Raw genomic sequence first — 24,678 nt, 5'->3', positions numbered from 1 at the left:
GCTCGAAATATTCTTTTATTTGCTGCACTAAATAGATCGATAACTATCAGGAGCATCTTGGGTTTGTTTGCAGACAATGACTGTGGGGATAACAGCGATGAAGCAGGTTGTAGCCATTCTTGCTCCAGTGTCCAGTTCAAATGTAACAGTGGCCGCTGCATCCCAGAGTACTGGACCTGTGATGGTGACAATGACTGTGGCGACTACAGCGACGAGACTCATGCCAACTGTACCAACCAGGGTAAGGAACAGTAGGGTGCCCAGCAGTTAGTCCATCCCAGCCAGCCTGTGGAATCACTGACTCAAAAAAACACACCAACTTAAAAGAGCACCCAATGTTGCATCTGGTGAACTTTGATGCACCACATCAGTCAAAAGGGTAACATTGTTTTGGTTATATTCTGGAGAGGAAAGAGTGTAAACCGCACTTTGCCCAGCTACCAAGCCAGCAAGTGCAGGGAGATCTACAGTGTCCACTATGTGGACAAATACAAGAGGAAAATATACAACAGAATGGCAGTTAAAACAAGATTTAAAGAATGAGTACAACCTCTCTTTGGAGATGGTTCCAAAACCTTTGGCCACTGTAATACAGAGGAAATATGCATTATTTCAACCACTGGATTTTTTATTTTTCATTTGTTGGTAATTTCTTAGGTTGCAAAGATGGCGAGTACACAATATTGTGGTTGATATCTCCTGACTGTATGTACCAAGTATACAAGGCATTTTGTTGTCCTTGTTATGTCTGTCTTTCTGTGTGGAGCCCAATTCTTGTAATACTTGATATTTACACCATGTGTACTCCCTGTGGAATAGATGATATTATATGGCTGTTTGATGACTATATCCATCCATTCATTAATCCATTTTGTAAACCTTTTTATTCTAATTAAGTGTCATGGGGAGGCTGGAGTCTTTCCAAGTGATCGCTGGGTGAGTGGCACAGTACAGTCTGGACAGTCTGTCACAGAGCCCTGCTGAATGTATTCATATATTAATGTGGTTAATATTTTGTCAACATCGTACCTCAGTAACAATAGACCATTTTCGCATGACGTCACAAACCAAGAAGCTAGTCATATTATCCATTATCCATAACCAACATAGCAAAACAAAAGTGTTGGGGCGGATTGGGTTGTCATTGGTACCACCATATTCCTGGTATGGCCTTGACATCTTGCTGAGATGATTAAAGCCAGAGTAACAGTGCTCCCTAGTGGAGGAGCCAACACTGCTTTATGGCAGCACAGTAGCGGTAGTCTCGGCGTACAGTAGTGCCACCAGCACTGACAGCTATGTGGGCATATCTGTGGACAGAGATGACAACTGTCTGCAAACCAAGCTGGACCATCATGTCATTGAGTCCAGTTTGGCTCTGTCCATCTGGCATTGGCCCCCTTTTCTACTGAAGCATTGTTATAAGATAATGTTAGAAGAATTACATAGTTTTAATTGCTTAAAATGTAAAAATCTTTTGTTTTTCCAATGTTTTACATTGTATTTACATTTTTGTGTCTCCAGTGTGATGGACCTCTGGATTTGTTGGTTCAAAGTGCAAACAGGCTATATGTGGAAAGTTACTTAATACTTATACCATAGGTATCCCCTAGCAAGCAGATGAGCTTTTTAGTTTGTTTAGTTAGTGCATTTGTCCATGTTTTTCCCAAACTACAGATACATGACAATGGTTTATGATTGAATGACGTAAAAAAGCTGGGGGGTCTAAGAGCCATAACTCAATACATTAAATATATTGGTGCTTTATGGACACTATCCATTTTAGGCAGCACTAATAGTTGATACTACTTGATTAGACGAGAACTTCCCCCTAGGACTAGTGGACCGTCTCCTAGGTGGGAACTTCCCACTATATTGGACTAAAGTAGGTTAAGTAATGTTACAAAAGTGTGACATTTAAAAAAAAACATTTAATTATGGTACATTACCATTATTTGTTGATTTTCACTTCAACAGATTTATAGACAACAGTAGAATTAAGGGTGATTAATGGTGTGTATCAACAGAATCATGTTTTATTTCTGTAAATTGATCAAAACTGGATCTGGTTGGTTAGCTATTTGAAAGTATTACATTGTGAAATTTAAAATCAGTTTGGGGTTGTAATATACACCATCAAATAATATAAAGAGATTAGGACCAGTGGACCCTAGGACCAGTGGGCTCGAGGACTAGTGGACCCTCCCTTGATTAGACCATTCTAGTGCCTGCTGTTTTGCTGTATGTGAATTTTCCTTTTATCATTACATCATGTATTATGTGTCACTGTGCTTATATGTTGCTGTTTGCACTTGCAGAGAAGTTGTCACAACAGCAGTCCCACAGGGTCTTCCTCTCTCCTGCCCACTTTTATTCCACTCTGCATGCCCCTTCATGCCCGCCAGCTCCCACTTACACGTTTTACAGAAAACGTTTGACGCTGTTGCTTTCAGATTTGATTATGTTACGTGGTTAGATGACACTCAAGTCAGCAATTACACTGTTTCATGTTGTTGTGCAAAAGAAACAGAAGCTTCAACTGTACTACAACAACATGTTTAAACTTGACGGTTGGCGATGGCCTATGTCGAGCTCTTTTGGGTCATTCACAGTTTTCAGTGGATGCAAATGCGGTTTGCACTCTTTCCTCTCCAGCTGTCTTGCTTGCTCTGAAGTGACAGTGTAGGTATGAGTTTTTCTGTTCATGTTTGTGCTACTAAATCTATGCACAAACTGGGCCAGTTGCTGTCAAGTCCCAGCATGTAAGGGCTGGGCTCAGCATGACCTGTGTGTCTAATGAGCAATCTGTGCTCTCTGTGCTTGTGGGCATGCGGTCTGATGTCTGGAAGTCATTAACTGAACTCAGAAAACAGCACTATTGCTTTTCCATCTTGTATATGGCAGTTGTGTGTTGAAAACTCTGCGGGCCATTTCCTGCTTTATCCGTGCCAAACGTTGACCTTTGCCATGAGAGGATGTCATTAATGCCACCTCCTCAGTGGCGCCTTTGATCCGCCTGAAACGTCAGGCGGTGAGTGGACATCAGAAGAGGCTGCTTCACTTTTATATATTATTATTTGGCTCATTGTCAGGTAGTGAATTCAACGTCCCAAATGACCTCCACACTTGTTAATGACAAGAATGGGTATTTTTCATTTTACAGCCAAGTGTGTCTGTTTTGTGTTTGTGTGATTTTGCAGCTGCTGATTGCCTCTTCACTGACATTGTCTAAATGGCATAATTCAAATCTGCTGTTGGTTTTATAATGTCTACTTCCCCCCATTCCAGCTACCCGTCCTCCCGGAGGCTGCCATGTAGATGAATTCCAGTGTCGGCTGGATGGTTTGTGCATTCCCATGCGCTGGCGTTGCGATGGGGATACAGACTGTATGGACCTAAGTGATGAGAACAACTGTGAGGGTGTGACCCACATGTGTGACCCAGCAGTCAAGTTCAGCTGCAGAGACTCTGGTGAGGAAGCTCTTAACACATCACAGAAACTGGTATATATATTTTAATCATGAATGTCCCAATTACGTTTTTTTTATTCTTTTTTTGCCCCTGTTCCCACTATGAGTCATTTAATATTGACTATTTGCTAATACTGAGTTTTGATCTGATACTTATATTTTTCATATTACACTTTTCATTATTACACTTATACAGGGCAGAATGTAAGCACATTAAAGTCAATCTGTTTTATTTGTTTGTCACGTTAACTGTTCTGCCATACATAAAAAAACACTTTGAATCTATGCTGCTTCTTAATCTTTATATTAATTAATGAATTATTTTTTTTAATTAGGTAAACAGATTTTTCTTAATGTCTCATCAATTCCCCTTAGTACAGAATTGTAATAGTAAAACTAGGACACTCTGAGTAATAGTGACTGAATCATGTTTTAGTTGTTAGAAATACATTTATTGTTGCTATAGGTTACCGTTGCAAGACTTGAACCCCTGTGGGATATCGTGGGATTTGACCACTTCCGTGGTACAGCCTGCCATTGTGCAACACAAACACAGCATCACTTCACACGGAAAGATGGTGGACTGTTTTGTTTTTGGCTACAATCACCGAAGCAGTTGCGAAAGTGCCGTTTTTTTTTTTTTTTTTCTTTTTCATTCCCACTGGAGAAGGGAAGATGAAGCAAGTGGGAGCGGTCGTGTCTGTAATTTTTTGCTATATTTAATGTTAATAATGATAATGGGGCTGTCCCTGGAAGCAGGATTATTGCATCATATGCTCTTTCATTTAGCCCCTTTATCACCTACCCTCAAACGAGAGACTATGCTGCCACATTGTATGTATAAAAAAAGCCTTCCAAAAGTGGGTCTGTACTCTAATGGGGGCAGTTTGGTTATTTTTTAGTCTATGTGATAGCTCTCCGTTGGTTACCGAGAACTCATGAGAAGGCTGGTGTTGGCCTACTTTAAAGTCTATTGTGGAGTGATTTGTTTCCTGGTGTGAAAGTGGACCAAACGGAGGATTGTGCAGCAGATATGATTCACAACATGAATTCAGACTAGTGGCCACCCATTCACTATGCTCACTCAGTGGACAATGAAACAGTGCACATGCACATGTTTCTGTTGTATCAGTGAAACTTGAGATAAATCACTTTAGTGTCAATGATTGCACAGCCTCATCACAGAGACTTATCTTGATTTATAACAAGAAGATATTGTCTACAAGGCTTCTATTGTAACCAACCTGTAGCCTGGTAGCACATGGCCAAATAATTCTTTGGAGTATAACATTTAATTACTAGAAACAGAAACTTGAGATTTCAACATGTACTGCACCACAAGTGGGTGCTATCCAGATGCAGATATGTCCATAGTAGTAAAGGCTTAAGCTGTAATATATCAACAGTTACATCCTGTTTTCCAGTGCTCTCTGTAGTAAACAACAGTCCTATACTAACCCTAACCATAAGCATGTTTGTTTATATTAAGTGATAACCATATGAACCTGTAACACAACTTGGAGAGTACAGAACACAAATTGTTGCTATATGCAGATGATATTTTGGCATTGGTAGTAGACCCGCTGACCTCACTGACACACTTAACGGAGACCATGCAATCATATTCAGAGTTATCAGCTTACACTGTGAGCTGGAAGAAAGCAGAATCCATGACACTTTCTCAATCCTCACATCCAAACTTAAAGCTTTTGTTCCAGAAGAAATTAATTATCTCATAATTAGCCGGAGTCAGAATTTGCAAAACATGCCAGCATTAAATTTTAATCCATTATTGAATAACACAAACACAAATATGAATAAATGGGAGCGAATCAAACTTGTCTTCGTGATAAGATGTGTATTGTGAATTTGACAATGACCGTTTGATTCAATTATATATTAGTGATGCTACCAGTATGTTAACATCAAATATATCAAATAAACATGAATTTATGGTCAAACACTTTCTGTGGGTGGAGAGAAGACCAACAATTAAAATGAGCACAATGCATGTTCCCAATGGAAAAAAAAGGAGGATTAGGCCTACCCAACTTCAGATTGTACATTTTAGCCTTCTTATCCAGTCTTCCAAAGACTGGATAAGATTGGATAATAATCTGTGTGTATTTTGAATCTGAATCACCTTCACTGTTTAAATCTAAACACACTGTCCCAAAATGTAAATAAGACAAGTCCTGTTGCTGTTCATTCTAAAGCCATCTGGACCAATATCCATAAAATATATAAACTGTCAATTTATCAACAGAGTGTGGGATAATCCTGCAGCTGTGGCATTCTGTACAACAACGTGGACACATTTCAGTCTGACAGAGCCGTTACTGTGGAGTTTCTCCTGCAAGGCAGACAACATTTTTGGAATTATTTAGAGGGTTGTAGTTGTTTGTCACTAGTGTGTAACAGTATTTAATGATGTCACTGGGTAGTTTAAGTTGACAGGTTTGCTACACAGCTTCAGAATGTTATAAAAATTCCAAGAATTTTAGGGGTGGTGACTGAGCCTTTAACTGCTTTGGCGTCAGGGTTCGGGAGAAAAAAGATTGATTTTGGAGGATAAAGAGTTTGGCAGGGTGTGGAAAATGTGTTCAGGAAGTAAATGGGAAATTCACATACTGTGAATTAGATACGAGTATTATCACGCACCATAACGGGTATTCAGAATGAAAATATTGAAGGATGATCTGCGTTGGAAACGTCAAACAGGCACTGGGACATGTCCGCAGTGTATTTATGATTACAGTCATAAATGTTTTAAGTGAATGGTTTCAAGAGCTCCTTTAGCTCCTGGTCTGGGTCTATTGGGGGAGAAATCGAGTGCTGAATATGTCAAACTGCAGGTTTAGTCATAACGGTTGGTTTGGTCATAGTTTTGAGGATTATTTTAAGACACTGGGAATCAGGTGAAGCTTCTGTCAGGAAGGGGATTCTGTGATACATGCTGCCATGATCTCTGATGAATGCTGTATTTTTTTGTAGATCTTAAAGTTAAAGTTAATTAAAAAAAAATGAAATCCAAAAAAAAAAAAAAGACCATTGGGTAACCATGGTAACACATACTTGTGGAGGCACAAGTGCAGGGATTTTCATCGATCTGTCAAACAGTCGTGTTCTTTTTGTATCCTGTTTTAAGACTTTTGGTAGTTCTCATTAAACTGAGAAAATTTGCAGTGCAAAACCTGCTACATTAAAAGCTCCCCCCACCCCCAAAAAATCAGTCCCTTTCTGTGTTGCATCATCATGAGTTGAAAATTTTGTTAATATCTCTTCAGTAAAATGAATTTGGAAACCTCTGACTGAAATACAGTGAGGGGATATTTTATCTGGAACACAATATGAATTTTCAGGAAAAACATTCAATTAAATTGAATAGAAACTTGAGGTCTCTGGGTAATTTGCTTCCTAAATCTCTGCTGTCTACCCTAAGTGGTTACTGAGGGACAGCACAGGTGTTTACAGTCATTTACAGGAAGAATTTTCACCTGGGGTGAGTATGAAAATGTGGGGTGCTGACTGAGTAATTTGAGCCCAGGATGCACTCTTGCCTCACAAGTTACTAAGGTATGAGACATGGATGTTTCCATGGTAACTCCAGTTTCTGACAAACTGTATCTTTATAGCCTGTAGAAAGTTATATTTTGCAAATAATTTGCTGTCACATTTTAAACCATATGACCAGTGGTTCATGATATGGTATGACATCCATGAAACCACATAGTGAGAAATTGACAGGACAAATGTGTTGTCCTACCAGATTTTAGTTTGTTCAGTACCTTGGGATGTGCAGGTAACAAAAACACCTTCTCCACCCTTAAAGATCTTGAACTTATACGGTGCATCTGGAAAGTGCTTCAGTGCTTCACTTTGTCCACATTTTGTTATGTTACATTCTAAAATGGATGAAATTCATGTTTTCCTGAAAATTCTACACACAATACCCCATAATGACAATGTGAAAAAAGTTTTTATTTTTGAGATTTTTGCAAATTTATCAAAAATTAAAAAAAACCCATAAGAAATCACACCTACATAAATATTCACAACCTTTGTCATGAAGCTCAAAATTGAACTTATATGCATCGTGTTTCCACTGATCATCCTTGAGATGTTTCTACAGCTTAACTGGAGTCCACCTGGGATAATTCAGTTGATTGGACATGATTTGGAAAGGCACACACCTGTCTACATATAAGGTCCCACAGTTAACAGTGCATGCCACAACATAAACCAAGCATGAAGTCAAAGGAATTGTCTGTAGACCTCAGACACAGAATTGTCTCGAGGCACAAATCTGGGGAAGGGTACAGAAAGATTTCTGCTGCTCTGAAGGTCCCAATTAGCACAGTGGCCTCCATCATCTGTAACTGGAAGAAACCAAACACAAACCCATTCTGGAAGAGAAATTCAGCTCTACCAGGACTCTTCCTACAGCTGGCAACACGTCTAAACTGAGCCATGGGGGGGGGGAAGGGCCTTAAGGTGCACTGACATTAGCATGCCTTTGACTCACGCACTAGCACGAACTGTGTCATGCTGGAGAGTTAACGGGTGCAGACAGGAAGTAAGAGGGGCGCCGGTGCATGCTATTGCGCACAGAGAATTTTGAAATGTTGAAAAAAATCTTTCACACACAAATGTTATTCCATGTGGCGCGATCTAAACTCCAGTATTACATGTGGCTCGTCAAGTGGAGTAAAGAAGAAGTGTCCCTTCTTCAGGGAGAGGAGTCAGGACATGGGGAGGCCCTTGCTGATTTTGTTTCATGGTGCGATACAAATCACTTGGAGTTAAATGTATCTAAAACGAAGGAGCTTATAATTGATTTTAGACGTAACAAAGGGTTTGCTATAGACAGCATTATTCATGGGAAAGCTGTAGAAAAAGTTCCTGCATATAAATATCTGGGCACTTTTTTTGATGAGAAGTTGAGATTTGACGTAAATACGGCAGACATTGTGAAGCGAAGGCAACAGAGAGTGTACCTCCTTCGCAAATTGAAGTCCTCCTCTGTCAGTTCTGTTATTATGGGTTGTTTTTATCAGTCCTTTATTGAAAGTCTTTTATGTTTTTCTTTCATCTGCTGGTTTCCTAGCCTGGCACTGAAAGATAAAAGTAGCTTGCATAGTATCACAAAGACATGTTGTTGGGAAAGTGTAGTGACACGGACCCACAACAGGGGGCGCAAATGAACGGTCAATAGATGAGCCAAAATATAACAATTTAATGTTGTGAATGTGCACAACGAACATACAGACAATCTCAGAATATCACAACAGTCAATACACAAAGGTGACGTGTGGGCAGGCTCGAGGATAGAAGACGTCTGTCCTAAGAAGAGCCGGAACCACATGATTTCCACCGCCCCAGAACCTGGTGAATACTGGAGCCGCCAAGTCCCGAATTCCCAGGTGATCACCGTCCCCGACTGTCGGATCTGGTACTGCTGGCGAAGAACAAAGACAGTCAAGTGTGGGTGTGTGTACACCCAGTAACAACAACGGTGGGAATGCCACCTCCACCTCTCACTCAGAATGCTGAGGTATTTACAGTGATCCCTCAGAGGAAAAGAGTGCCGTCCTGCACTCACTCAGCCTCCACAAGAAGAGGGACCAGTACTCCTGCAAACACTCACAATATACAGCTTATTAGAAACACAAATGGCTGAGGATATTACCTCCAATGAAGTATGATATCTCGGCAACGAGGTGGAGATGACGTCTGGTCTTTATGGAGTGAGATGATGTTGAGTAGATGGGTGACAGCTGTCAAGAGGTAATGAGCGACAGCTGTCACCCCCGGCTGTGTCCATGGCGGCAGCGCCCTCTCGTGCCTGAAGCCCGCACTTCAGGCAGGGCGCCCTCTGGTGGTGGGCCAGCAGTACCTCCTCTTCTGGCGGCCCACACAACAGGACCCCCCCCTCAACGGGCGCCTCCTGGCGCCCGACCAGGTTTGTCAGGGTGTCGGCGGTAGAAGTCGGCCAGGAGGGCCGGATCCAGGATGAAGCTCCTCTTCACCCAGGAGCGTTCTTCGGGTCCATACCCCTCCCAGTCCATCTAGTACTGGAACCCCCGACCCATCCGACGGACGTCCAGGAGCCGGCGCACCGTCCAAGCCGGCCCCCCGTCGATGATCCGAGCAGGAGGGGGCGCCGGTCCGGGAGCACAGAGGGGTGAGGTGTGATGAGGTTTGAGACGTGACACGTGGAAAACCGGATGGATCCGCAGTGAAGCCGGGAGTTGGAGCTTCACTGCGGCAGGACTGAGGACTTTGAGGATCTTGAAGGGGCCAGTGTACCTGTCCTGGAGTTTCGGGGAGTCCACCTGGAGGGGGATGTCCTTCGTGGAAAGCCACACCTCCTGCCCGAGCTGGTAAGCAGGGGCCGGGGATCACCGGCGGTCTGCATGGGTCTTCGCCCTCGTCCGGGCCTTCAACAAGGCAGAGCGGGCGGAGCGCCACACCCGACGGCACTTCCGCAGGTGGGCCTGGACCGAGGGCACACCGACCTCTCCCTCCACCACGGGAAACAACGGGGGCTGATACCCCAAACACACCTCAAATGGGGAGAGGCCGGTGGCCGAAGACACCTGGCTGTTATGCGCATACTCGATCCAGGCCAGATGGTTACTCCAGGCCGTCGGGTGCGCGGATGTGACGCAGCGGAGGGTCTGATCCAGTTCCTGGTTGACCCGCTCTGCCTGTCCGTTCGTCTGTGGATGGTACCCGGACGAGAGGCTCACGGTGGCCCCCAGTTCCCTGCAGAAGCTCCTCCAGACGTGTGAGGAGAACTGGGGACCACGATCTGAGACGATGTCGGAGGGTATCCCATGCAGACGGACAACGTGGTGGACCAGGAGGTCTGCTGTTTCCTGGGCTGTTGGGAGCTTCGGGAGGGCCATTAAGTGGGCCGCCTTGGAGAAACGGTCCACTATCATGAAGATGGTGGTGTTGCCCTGGGACGGCGGGAGGCCTGTGACGAAATCCAGGCCGATGTGGGACCAGGGGCGATGAGGCACCGGCAGCGGCTGGAGGAGTCCTTGGGCCTTTGTGTGTACTGCCTTGCCCCTGGCACAGGTGGTGACCAGCGGGCTTGCCTGGGGTTCAGCCGCTTGGCGGTCCTGATATACTCCAGGTTCCGATGGTCAGTGAAAACCGTGAATGGCACAGACACTCCCTCCAACAGGTGTCTCCACTCCTCAAGAGCCTCTTTCACCGCAAGGAGTTCTCGATTGCCGACGTCATAGTTCCGTTCAGCCGGGGTCAACGTGCGTGAAAAGTAGGCACACGGGTGAAGTACCTTATCGGTCTCTCCGCTCTGGGACAGCACGGCTCCTATCCCTGAGTCAGAGGCGTCCACTTCAACCATGAACTGGCGGCTAGGGTCGGGCTGCACCAAAACTGGCGCAGTAGAGAACCGTCGTTTCAACTCCTTGAATGCGGCTTCGCACCGATCCGACCAGGTGAAGGGGACTTTTGGAGAGGTCAGGGCTGTCAGGGGGCTAACTACCTGACTGTAGCCCTTAATGAACCTCCTATAGAAATTAGCGAAGCCGAGGAACTGTTGCAGCTTCCTGCGGCTTGTTGGTTGGGGCCAATCTCTCACCGCCGCAACCTTGGCCGGATCAGGGGCGACGGAGTTAGAGGAGATGATAAACCCCAGGAAGGACAAAGACGTGCGGTGAAACTCGCACTTCTCACCCTTCACAAACAGTCGGTTCTCTAACAACCACTGCAGGACCTGACGTACATGCTGGACATGGGTCTCAGGATCCGGAGAAAAGATGAGAATATCGTCCAGATATACGAAGACGAATCGGTGCAGGAAGTCCCGCAAGACGTCGTTAACCAAGGCTTGGAACGTCGCGGGGGCGTTGGTGAGGCCGAACGGCATGACCAGGTACTCAAAGTGACCTAATGGGGTGTTAAATGCCGTCTTCCATTCGTCTCCCTTCCGGATCCGAACCAGGTGATATGCATTTCTAAGATCCAGCTTAGTAAAGATTTTGGCTCCATGCAGGGGGGTGAACACGGAATCTAACAATGGCAACGGGTATCGGTTGCGAACCGTAATCTCATTCAGCCCCCTGTAATCAATACATGGACGAAGTCCGCCATCTTTCTTGCCCACAAAAAAGAAACCTGCCCCCATCGGGGAGGTGGAGTTCCGGATCAGCCCGGCAGCTAATGAGTCCCGGATGTAGGTCTCCATTGATTCGTGCTCAGGTCGTGAGAGGTTGTACAGCCTGCTGGATGGGAACTCAGCACCTGGAACCAAATCAATGGCACAATCATACGGACGGTGCGGGGGAAGGGTGAGTGCCAGATCCTTACTGAAGACGTCAGCAAGATCGTGGTACTCAACCGGCACTGCCGTCAGATTGGGAGGGACTTTGACCTCCTCCTTAGCCTGTGAACCGGGAGGAACCGAGGATCCTAAACACCCCCGATGGCAGGTTTCGCTCCACTGAACCACCACCCCAGACGGCCAATCAATCCGGGGATTGTGCTTCAACATGCATGGGATGCCCAAAATCACGCGGGAGGTAGAAGGAGTTACAAAAAACTCAATCTCCTCCCGGTGGTTTCCAGACACCACCAGAGTTACTGGTTGTGTCTTGTGTGTGAGTAAAGGGAGGAGGGTGCCATCTAGTGCCCGCACCTGCAACGGCGAAGGAAGCGCCACCAGAGGGAGCCCTACCTCCCTTGCCCATCTGCTGTCTAGCAGATTCCCTTCTGACCCCGTGTCCACCAGTGCTCGGGCTTGAAGGGTTAAATCCCCACTCAGGATTGTGACCGGGAGTCGTGTGGCAATTTGTGTGTGTCTCACTTGAATGTTTTGACCCCCCCTTAGCCCAGTCTCTAAGGGCGAGTGTTGTCGTTTTGGCCGTTTGGGGCAGTTTCTCTGTGTGTGCTCAGTTGAGCTGCAGAGAAAACACTCTCCACGGATCAGCCTCCCCATTTTGGCCCTGTACGTTTCCCTAACAACGTCAGCAGGGGGAGCTGTTGTCCCACAAAGCGCTGCGGCTGTGGAGCGTGGGGAGGGCGGCCCCTTTTCGAACCCGGAAGGGAGAGGGGCGGCGCGTATCCGGTCACGTCCTTCGCCTCGCTCCTGACGGCGTTCCTCCAACCGATTGTCTAACCGTATAACGAGATCGATAAGCCCATCTAAATCCCGCGGTTCCTCCTTAGCTACCAGCTGCTCCTTCAGAACCAACGACAGTCCGTTTATGAAGGTGGCGCGGAGCGCAGCGTTATTCCAGCTGGACCTCGCAGCCGCGATGCGGAAGTTGACTGCATAAGCGGCTGCGCTCTCGCGTCCCTGTCTCATTGACAGCAGCACGGTTGAAGCGGTCTCTCCTCTGTTAGGGTGATCAAACACTGTTCTGAACTCCCCCACAAACCCAGTGTATGCTGATAACAACCGTGAGTTCTGTTCCCAGAGCGCCGTAGCCCAGGCGCGTGCTTTACCCCGAAGCAGAGCAATCACATAAGCTATTTTACTAGCATCTGACGCGTACATGACGGGACGTTGTGCGAAGACGAGCGAACACTGCATAAGAAAATCCGCGCACGTCTCCACACAACCTCCGTACGGCTCAGGAGGGCTTATGTATGCTTCAGGGGATGGTGGGAGGGGTTGTTGAACCACCACTGGAACGTTTATATCCTGCACAGGGTCGGCAGGAGGACGAGCTGCAGCAGTGCACTGAGCGCTCGCCGCCATCTGTGCGGAGAGAGCCTCCACCCTGCGGTTCAGGAGGATGTTTTGCTCAGTCATTTGATCCAACCGAGCCGTAAAGGCGGTGAGAATGTGCTGCAGCTCACCAATCACGTCTCCTGCAGACGCCTGCGCTCTCTGCTCTCCCATTGGTCGTTCAACAGCCGGGTGACGCCCCTCGGAGTCCATGACGCTGGCCGAGATATCCTGTTGGGAAAGTGTAGTGACACGGACCCACAACAGGGGGCGCAAATGAACGGTCAATAGATGAGCCAAAATATAACAATTTAATGTTGTGAATGTGCACAACGAACATACAGACAATCTCAGAATATCATAACAGTCAATACACAAAGGTGACGTGTGGGCAGGCTCGAGGATAGAAGACGTCTGTCCTAAGAAGAGCCGGAACCACACGATTTCCGCCGCCCCAGAACCTGGTGAATACTGGAGCCGCCAAGTCCCGAATTCCCAGGTGATCACCGTCCCCGACTGTCGGATCTGGTACTGCTGGCGAGAACAAAGACAGTCAAGTGTGGGTATGTGTACACCCAGTAACAACAACGGTGGGAATGCCACCTCTCACTCAGAATGTTGAGGTATTTACAGTGATCCCTCAGAGGAAAAGAGTGCCGTCCTGCACTCACTCAGCCTCCACAAGAAGAGGGACCAGTACTCCTGCAAACACTCACAATATACAGCTTATTAGAAACACAAATGGCTGAGGATATTACCTCCAATGAAGTATGATATCTCGGCAACGAGGTGGAGATGACGTCTGGTCTTTATGGAGTGAGATGATGTTGAGTAGATGGGTGACAGCTGTCAAGAGGTAATGAGCGACAGCTGTCACCCCCGGCTGTGTCCATGGCGGCAGCGCCCTCTCGTGCCTGAAGCCCGCACTTCAGGCAGGGTGCCCTCTGGTGGTGGGCCAGCAGTGCCTCCTCTTCTGGCGGCCCACACAACACATGTTCAAAGATCATTGGAGTATAAACCAGAGACCTAGCTAGTTTTTGTGAACAGCAAATGGTGAGGAAGGCAAATTGTATTTTGTCTTCTCCCGGACATGTGCTGGCAGGTGAATTTTCTTTGTTGCCTTCGGGCCGTCGTTATGTTTCACCTGTCTGCAGGACGAATCGGTTGTTAAAATCTTTTATTCCTTCTGCTATCCGTCTTTTAAATTCCTTGTTAGGTGTGGATGTATGGGTATGTGGATGTAGTATGTTGCACATTTTATGTGGATGTAGTATGTTTTTTTTTTTGTTTTTGTTTTTTTTTTGTGATGTGCCGGTATGCAGGCTGCTGAAATTAATTGCCCCTGGTGGGATGAATAAAGTTGTCTAAGTCTAAGTCTAAGTCTAAGTCTGAACAGAGCAAGTGGTGACGTCAGTGGATCACATCAGAGCGCAGCTTGTCTGAAGGATTATAACAAGAATTAAATCTGTTATAAACATACTTTAACAGCTGCACACAAGAAGGAAAAAACGCAACTGCTTTATCAAGCCAAGACAATGTAAACATGACAAAAAATTACCTTTTTAGATGGCTGAAAATGCTTTCTGCAGGTATGCAAACGGCTCCAGCTGCAGCCTCCTTTGTGATTCAGGATGCGATTAGAGCCGTTTTCAATGGCCAGTTTGCAGAAAAAAATGATTAATCCACCACAAAATAATTATTTTATATATGGAGAGTCCAGCGCAGAGCACGTGGCAGCCGGTAGAACAAAGAACACTGTCCAGCTGTGAACACAGCAAGTGGGATCATGCTATTGCGTGAGTCACAGGCATGCTTGTGTTAATGCACCTTGAGTCAGGGAGGTGACCAAGAATCCGATGGTCACTCTGTCAGAGCTCCAGCATTCCTCTATGGAGAGAGGAGAACCTTCCAGAAGGACAGCCATCTTTGAAGTGAAGCCCTATAAATACTTTGGCAGCTAACATGACAACAAAAAGGAAAAGCTTTGTAACAGATGATGATCAGAAAAAGCGAATGAGCTCAATGACTTTTATTTGAGATTTGAGAAACAGGATTTTTCTTTGGATGGTGCTAATATTTTAAATTCCATTTCACCTGACTTGCGCACTAGGTTAGTAGTTGATCCAGGGAAAATCGGGTCACTTTTTAGTGGGGTTCAGAAAAATAAGTCTGCTGGCCCAGATGGCATCTCAGCTCTTCTTTTAAAGACTTTTGCAGAGGAGCTCACAACAGCCTGTTGCCCGGTCTTCCAGCAGTCTGTAGACCAGCACACAGTTCCTTTACTCTGGAAAAAATCAATTATTGTTCCAGTCCCCAAAAACCCTGCCCAATGGTTAACAATGATTTTAGACCTGTAGCTATAACTTCTGATGTTATGAAATGCTTAGAAAAATATCTTGTGTCTATTTTAAAGTCAGAGATAAATTCCGATCTAGATCCTCTGCAGTTTGCTTGTAGGAGACGGCGGGCCACAGATGATGCCATTAATGGCATCACTCACCTGTCACTAAAACACCTTGAAGACCCAAAGGCTTAAGAACGTCTTTTATTTATTGATTTTAGTTCTGCTTTTAACACATCACAGCCTCATTTACTGATCCAAAATCTTATTCACCTGTCAGTAAACCCTGTAATTCTAAAATGATTCTATTCTTTTTTAACAGACAGGATTCAAAATGTCAGAGTGAACAACACTATCTCTGATCCAAAAAACATCAGTACTGTTGAACCTCAGGGCTGTGACAGTTCATTCGCCTGTCCTTTTTACAATTTATACTGATTGCATTAGCCACTTTCATGGAAACCATGTTTTTAAGTTTTCTGATGACACTGCCATTCTTAGTCTGCTTCACAAAGACTCAGATCCATCACTGTACTTTAACGAGGTGCAGTCTTTTGTCCACTGGAGTGAGGCTAACTTTCTTACCATAAATATAACGAAAACTGAGGAGATGCTAATTGACCCTCAGTCTATTGGTGATCATACCCCTCTGGTAATCCATGACGAAGAAATCAATCAGGTCAACTTTTACAGGTATCTAGGCATTTACTTAGATCACCAGTTTACAGTAGCTAGGAAATACATGTCAATCATTTATGCTCCCGTTTACAGCAGAGGTTATATTTTCTGCGCAGACTCAGGGTGTTTGGGGTTGATTGGAACATCTTGTTTCTGTTTTATCAGGCTGTTTTGGAAAGCAGTATCCGGTATGGGATGTCATCTTGGTACAGTAATGTCTCTGTCCAGTTAAAATCTAAGCTTGCTTGTCTGGTGAAGACGACCATGAAAGTTTTAGGGAGGACTGAAAACTCTTCCCTGCAGTCCATGTATGAACAGTCTGTTCTCAAACAAGCACAGCGAGCTTTGTCAGATCCTTCCCACATCCTCTACCCTGAGTATGAACTCCTACCGTCTGGTGGGCGATATAGAGTCTCTCAATGTAGACTGAGTCACTTTAAAAACTCATTTGTGCCCACGTCAATTTGAGTTTTAAATAATGCTTCCTGGGATAGGTAGTAGGATTGTGCATTAATGTCATGGTGGCATTGCTATTCAGTGTTATTTATTCATTGTTATTCACTATATTGTCAGCATTTTCCTTTTAACCATATGTGTGAGACGGCTGTGCAATAGGGATATGTGCAATATGGGTATGTGTATTAGGGATATGTGGAATATGGGTATGTGTATTAGAAATATGTGCAGTATGCATGAGCCATCTGTGGAAGACTGTTGTGCAAAAGGGGTGTGTGCAATATTGGTGTGTGTATTAAGTTATGTGCAGTGTGCATGAGTTATGTAATTATGCCATGGCAGTTTTATTTGTGCAGCCCTTGGAATCCAAAACAAATTTACCAGAAGGGACAATAAAGTATACTATATCTTATCGTACTTTCAGGATGCACTGTAAACACCTGCTGAAACAGTACTATCATATAATATCCTTTATTTCTATCTGTCCTTAATTTTGCCTTAAAGAGGTACAGGGTGAGCAAGATCTAAAATAAACATTAACTACGTGTTTCATTAAGTTATTGAAAACATATTAGCAGTAAAACAGGGCCAATGTAGCACTGGACAAAATAACATTTTTTTTTTACACTGCTTGATTTACAAATGCACTGTGTGCATGTAAACCAAACTTCAACTAAAATGCAATAATGTAACTTTTTATTTTTTTGTTTGGACCAACTGAACGGAGTGACAGGTGCAAACTCAACCTGTTCTCTGGCAGAACAAATAGATGAGAGATGTGAAGTTGTTCGAAACACATCGTCTGTGTGACTTTACTGGAATAACATTCTTGAAGAACAAAAGCTGACAGTTGTGACGTGTGTGTGTGTGTGTGTGTGTGTGTGTGTGTGTGTGTGTGTGTGTGTGTGTGTGTGTGTGTGTGTGTGTGTGTGTGTGTGTGTGTCTGTGTCCTGTCAGCTCGTTGCATCAGCAAGGCCTGGGTGTGTGATGGTGATAGTGACTGCGAGGACAACTCCGATGAAGAGAACTGTGAGGCGTTGGTGTGCAAGTTGTCTCACCACATGTGTGCTACCAACGACTCCATCTGCCTGCCTGCTGAGAAGCTGTGCGACGGCACTGACGATTGTCCTGATGGCTCTGACGAGAAACTTTGTGGTAAAACACTTTTAGACTGTTTTCCACGTCCGCGCACACACTCACATGCTCACATATTTTAAACCCATGTTCAGACTGCCAGTAAAAATCCGATTTGAGTCTGATTCCATGTTGCAAGTCTGAACAGTCAAAAGTTGCATAAAATCATTTTTTTCCCCAATCTGGTTCAAGCCTCAATCATACGTCGTTTAAAATGCGATTTAAATCACATTTTTGTTCTGTTTTTTGTCTGAATGCCCAGATCAGATTGTGACTGTTGACTGTTATATTTCATTCCTCCTGACCGCCAGAGGGTGGTGTTTAGCATGCTTTTCCATCAGGCAGTCATCCGGAATTCACAACTCTCATTTTTTGAGTACCCCCCCCACCTTGCCGCTGCTAACTGCTGGGTGACAGCAAAAAAAAAAAAAATTTCATGCAGCCACTTGCTATACACACAGACACACACACACACACACTGAAAAGCTCAACTTAACCTCTAAACTCACCTCCACAAATGAATACTGAGATGGGATTCTCAGTTTGTAACACCTCAAACATGAAACTCGCATCACATTGGACACGCACCTCACCTGCACATGAGTCTGGAGTATTTGTGTATTTGGCAACATTTCAGCTGTTGCTTTGTCTGTCCACATCATTTGTCTGTATTCTACATGCTTGTGTGCACACACATTTTTGTTATTGTTTTGTTTTTTATTTTGGCTGATCACCACCTTTGATTATAATCCGTTGTTTGGACCCTGGACAGCAGTCATTGGACTGTTTCCGGGTGTGACTTTAATTAATTAATCGAGGAATCAGTGTGGGTTAGAATGCACATGAGGACTGCAACACGGATACAGAAATCAGATCTAGTCATTTGAGATATATATATATATATATATATATATACAAGGTCTGTCCGTAAAGTATAGGTCCTTTTTATTTTTTTCAAAAACTATATGGATTTCATTCATATGTTTTTACGTCAGACATGCTTGAACCCTCGTGCGCATGCGTGAGTTTTTCCACGCCTGTCGGTGACGTCATTCGCCTATGAGCACTCCTTGTGGGAGGAGTCATCCAGCCCCTCGTCGGAATTCCTTTGTCTGAGAAGTTGCTGAGAGACTGGCGCTTTGTTTGATCAAAATTTTTTCTAAACCTGTGAGACACATGGAAGTGGACATGGTTCGAAAAATTAAGCTGGTCTTCAGTGAAAATTTTAACAGCTGATGAGAGATTTTGAGGTGATTCTGTCGCTTTAAGGACTTCCCACGGTGCGAGACGTCGCGCAGCACTCTCAGGCAGCGTCATCAGCCTGTTTCAAGCTTAAAACCTCCACATTTCAGGCTCTGTTGATCCAGGACGTCGTGAGAGAACAGAGATGTTTCAGAAGAAGTCGGTTTCAGCATTTTATCCGGATATTCCACTGTTAAAGGAGATTTTTTAATGAAAGACGTGCGGGCGGATTGCAGCGTCGGCTCGCAGCCGCTGCGACGCTCCTTCACAGGAAAAACACCTCTGTTGGAAGCCTTAAGGACAAGTTGGAACATCTCCAGCTGATAAACAATTTCTCATATACTCACTCTACTGAAAGCCATCAAAAGCCGCCTGGATTTTAACAAATGGTTATCGACACGGAGGTGTTTTTCCTGTGCCGCCGCGCCGCGTCAGCTGTGTCCTGACGCGCGGACCCGTCCGCACGTCTTTCATTAAAAAAATCTCCTTTAACAGTGGAATATCCGGATAAAATGCTGAAACCGACTTCTTCTGAAACGTCTCTGTTCTCTCACGACGTCCTGGATCAATAGAGCCTGAAATGTGGAGGTTTTAAGCTTGAAACAGGCTGATGACGCTGCCTGAGAGCGCTGCACGACGTCTCGCACCGTGAAAAGTCCTTAAAGCGACAGAATCACCTCAAAATCTCTCATCAGCTGTTAAAATTTTCACTGAAAACCAGCTTAATTTTTCGAACCGTGTCCACTTCGATGTGTCTCACAGGTTTAGAAAAAATTTTGATCAAACAAAGCGCCAGTCTCTCAGCAACTTCTCAGACAAAGGAATTCCGACGAGGGGCTGGACGACTCCTCCCACAAGGAGTGCTCACAGGCGAATGACGTCACCGACAGGCATGGAAAAACTCACGCATGCGCACGAGGGTTCAAGCATGTCTGACGTAAAAACATATGAATGAAATCCATATAGTTTTTGAAAAAAATAAAAAGGACCTATACTTTACGGACAGCCCTCGTATATATACACACACACGAGGTCTGTTAGAAAAGTATCCGACCTTTTTATTTTTTGCAAAAACCATATGGATTTGAATCACGTGTGAGTGCATCAGCCAAGCTTGAACCTTCGTGCGCATGCGTGAGTTTTTTCACGCCTGTCGGTTGCGTCATTCGCCTGTGAGCAGGCTTTGTATGAGCAGTGGTCCACCCCTCTCGTCGGATTTTTATTGTGAATAAATGTCTGAACGATTTGGAGCTTTGCTGCATCAAATGTTTCCAGAAACTGTGAGAGACCTCCAGGTGGACACCATTCGGAAAATTCATATGGCTTTCAGCGACGATTTTATGGGGATTACACAGATTAAGGAGTGCTCCAGCCGGTTTAAAGACCGCCCACAGCGTCTGAGAGTGCAGCGTACTCCGAGCGCCGATCGACAGGCTGACACCCCGCTGAAACAACCAGATCATTTCCAACATGAAGGCTTTGTTGATCCGGGACGTCGTCTGACTTCCACAAAAAAAAGGCAGAAGGCGTGGACATCAGCACTTTTTCGGCACATTCCACTGTTACAGGAGTTTTTTTCATGGAAAGAGGAGCGGAGGGATGCGCCACCGTGCTGCTCATGGCGCGGCACAAAACCACCTCCGTGTTGGTCTCACAGGACGGCTTTCAGATGGCTCAGACGGCTTTCGGTTGCTTTTCAGTCGTGTGAATATCCGAGAAATTGTGCATGAGCTGGACATGCCCCAACATGTCCTGTGAGGCTTCATCACAGCATTGCTTTGTGCCATGCGGCTCTGCTGCGACGCACGGAATTCCTCTGCTCCTCTTTCCATGACAAAAACTCCTGTAACAGTGGAATGTGCCGTTCATTTCTAAACTGGACGCTGTGTTGATCCGGGACATCGTCTGACTAGCACAGAAATTGCGGAAGATGTGGACATCAGCACCTTTTCGACACATTGAGACAGACGTGCGGAGGAATTCCGTGCGTCGGGACGGTTCCACATGGCGCAAAGCAACGCCGTGATGAATCCTCACAGGACCTGTTGGGGCATGTCCAGCTCATGCACAATTTCTCGGATATTCACACGACTGAAAAGCAACCGAAAGCCATCTGAGCCATCTGAAAGCCGTCCTGTGAGACCAACACGGAGGTGGTTTTGTGCCGCGCCATGAGCGGCACGGTGGCGCGTCCCTCCACTCCTCTTTCCATGAAAAAAACTCCTGTAACAGTGGAATGTGCCGAAAAAGTGCTGATGTCCACGCCTTCTGCCTTTTTTTGTGGAAGTCAGATCAACAAAGCCTTCACGTTGGAAATGATCTGGTTGTTTCAGCGGGGTGTCAGCCTGTCGATCGGCGCTCGGAGTGCTCCGCTCTCTCAGACGCTGTGGGCGGTCTTTAAACCAGCTGGAGCACTCCTTAATCTGTGTAATCCCCATAAAATCGTCGCTGAAAGCCATATGAATTTTCCGAATGGTGTCCACCTGGAGGTCTCTCACAGTTTCTGGAAAAATTTGATGCAGCAATGCTCCAAATCATTCAGACATTTATTCACAATAAAAATCCGACGAGAGGAGTGGACCACTGCTCACACAAAGCCTGCTCACAGGCGAATGACGCAGCCAACAGGCGTAAAAAAACTCCCGCATGCGCACGAAGGTTCAAGCTTGGCTGATGCAATCACACGTGATTCAAATCCATATGGTTTTTGCAAAAAATAAAAAGGTCGGATACTTTTCTAACAGACTTCGTATATATAATGTCAGTCAGTCAGGGAGATCAGATTTGTATCAGATATGTAATAAATCCAATTTGAACTGACAGTCTCAGAAAAGCCAAAGAGCAACTTTTTGTTTGTTTTCTTTCACTCCACTGTGGAAAGTACAAGTCAGCTCTGATGTCTCTTTCTTGCCTGTAGATCTGTGTGCAATAGACAATGGTGGTTGTAGCCACAACTGCAGCATCATTCCAGGGGAGGGGTTCATGTGTTCGTGCCCCTTGGGTATGGAGTTGGGAGCGGACAATAAGACCTGCCAGATCCAGAGCTTCTGCGCCAAACATCTCAAGTGTAGCCAGAATTGTGAGCAGGAGAAATCCAGCGTTAAGTGCTCATGTTATGATGGCTGGGAGCTGGAGTCTGACATGGAAAGCTGCAAAAGCACTGGTTTGTTTGATTTTGTTCAGTTCTGCAAACTATAGCTTTCTTCGTATATGTTAATTGAGAATACATTTTTTTATAATGAGATTTTATTTGGTTTTAAACATGAACAAGAACAAACAGAAATGTCGACAACACTGAGCAGACTACGTAGAAAGTAACTTTAAAAAAAAGTTACACAACAGAAAAACAGAGGGCGTAAAGTAAAAACAAAACACAACTGTTAAAGTGGACACAGGCATCACACTGCAAAGCAGAACCTTCCAGTCAATGTACAAGAGCCTTTAACAATAGTCTCTCCAAGGTTCCTGGGAAGGCAATCAATAAGAGGCTGCCACCTTTCTGTAAACAAGTTGTCTTTGCCCCTCAGTTTTGCGCTTATTCTTTCCATTGGCATAACTCTAAAAATTTCATTATACCACTCTGTGACTGTAGGGGGTTTGTCCATTATCCACTTATTCGGGATGCATTTCCTAGCCAAAGAGAGAAACTTCTTGAGTATTTTACCGTTGAAGTATGTAGTTTTAGCTGGTAGTCCTAATAAAAATTGACCGGGGTCCAAAAAAATTTTACATTTCAAAATTGCACCAATCTGCTTTGCTACCAGGAACCAAAATCTTGATATTTTAGGACATGACCAGAAACAATGAATATAGGTAGCCGGAGTCTGATTGCACTTTTGACACGAAGATCTGGAAGGGTCAAATTTATTCAAAACATAAGGATTTCTGTGCCGCCTATGAAAAATTCTAAATTGCATTTCTCTTAATCTGTTACTCAGAAAAACTGAGTAGATATCACAGATTGCTCTATGCCAGTCCACTTCATTGTAAGAAATACTGATATCCTCCTCCCATCTCTTAACAAGTTTCTCCACACTATCCCCAGTAAATTTAAGTAACACACCATAAAATTGAGAAATAAACCCTTTGGTAATTTTAAATGTAGACAAAAAAAACTCTCAAGTGGATTTGGCAATGGTTCGTCCTTATGCAAAGATTTCACATTGCTATTTATAAAATGCCAACTTGTAAATATGCAAAAAAGGCATTATTAGGGAGGCCAAAAGCATCCTTCACCTCTATAAAAGATATGAGACTGTCATTTTCACTGAAAAGAACCTTTGCAATATGAAGACCTCGTCCATACCAATCAACAAACACGAGAATATTTTTATTGTTCTTTATAAACTTTACAATGCTGACGGCTGCGTCATGCGTTTAGACTTAAAAGGAACTGTGAACACAAACCTGGCAACCAAATATTCTGGAAGAGAAAGCTGCTGCCAGTTTAATCACCAGGGAATTTGGGGAATCTGAAGTGGAAAGTTTATTTGAAAAGAGATTTACACTTTACTGGGTACAAATTTGTTTCTTTCAGATCCCTTCAAGCCCTTTATCATCTTCTCTAACCGCCATGAGATCAGAAGGATTGATCTTCACAAGGGGGAGTTCAGTGTGCTTGTGCCTGGCCTGAGGAACACAATCGCCCTGGACTTCCACCTCAACCAGAGTACCCTGTACTGGACCGACGTAGTGGAGGACAAGATCTACCGTGGAAAACTGTCTGACAATGGTGGTAAGATGACGTCTGAGGTGCATCTTTCAGTCATTTTTAGCTAACACACAAAGATAAATAAGCAGGTACGGCTGCTTAGAGCAGTGAAAGGAGTTCATTATTCATCATTTTGGAAGTCAAATTTAAATAACGCGAGATGTTTTATTTTGTTGACTGGGCCATTTCTTGGAAATTAAGTTCTGCTAAACACTAATCGTAACCAGATATGTTGAATCTCTGGCAGGGGGGTGGGAATCGACCGTGTCACGGTTGACCTTTCCTGCTCCCAAAACCGCAGGTCTCCTTTTCAATCCAGGTTGTGTTCCCAGCAAAGCACTCGGGGGGCACACGGAAGGCTTTGTCTCTTTCCATTTGTCTTGGCACTCTCTGTGCGTGTGACTACAGCCAGAACACTAGTGTAGCGTGGGAGGCAGAGTTCCCAGACCCTCAGACTTCATCATTAAGGCAGAGCTCCTCAGTGCAGACTTTGTGACCAACTCATACATCAGCTCCTCCTGCTTGTTATCGAAGTCGCTTCAACATCTTGGTGTTTGTGCAAACTCACTAAGCCACAGACGTGCCACCAGCTTAATAAAGACACAGTGACTGACTGGGTTTATCCATCTGTACTGCAGGGAGAACTGGTCTGATCGCCTTCAGCCAGATGATCACACACACTGGTTTACACTTAGGTCCCATGAGTACTAGTTGTTTCTGTTGAAATACTAAAAACACAGGTGTTTGAAACCTGTTTTCTAAGAAGTGGGCCAGCTGTGTGTTAAAGGTTGTGCTTTTAAAAGCCATGCTGATACAGCACCGCATACAATGATTTAATTTTTCAATAAAAGCAAAACATTATAAACTGTATAAACAAGCATTTATTATGAATAAGCTTATATAATGTATATGAATGAAAAACTGATTTTAAAATAATTTA

At 44.6% G+C, this 24,678-nt stretch overlaps 1 protein-coding gene across 1 annotated transcript in view; it reads left to right on the top strand.

The window, feature by feature from the left end:
- Positions 1-24,678, top strand: part of lrp1ab (low density lipoprotein receptor-related protein 1Ab) — a 408,853-nt gene that overhangs the window by 244,106 nt on the left and 140,069 nt on the right. The window contains exons 20-24 of the mRNA XM_034172428.1: positions 74-241; positions 3,289-3,471; positions 17,609-17,806; positions 21,945-22,190; positions 23,565-23,762. Of these exons, the coding sequence (XP_034028319.1) occupies positions 74-241; positions 3,289-3,471; positions 17,609-17,806; positions 21,945-22,190; positions 23,565-23,762 (993 nt within the window). The remainder of the gene's footprint in view (positions 1-73; positions 242-3,288; positions 3,472-17,608; positions 17,807-21,944; positions 22,191-23,564; positions 23,763-24,678) is intronic.

This window comes from Thalassophryne amazonica, chromosome 6 (genome assembly GCF_902500255.1).
Source record: "Thalassophryne amazonica chromosome 6, fThaAma1.1, whole genome shotgun sequence".
NCBI lineage: Eukaryota > Metazoa > Chordata > Actinopteri > Batrachoidiformes > Batrachoididae > Thalassophryne > Thalassophryne amazonica.
The sequence above is the reverse complement of the archived record's forward strand: the minus strand, read 5'-3'. Positions and strand labels throughout refer to the sequence as shown.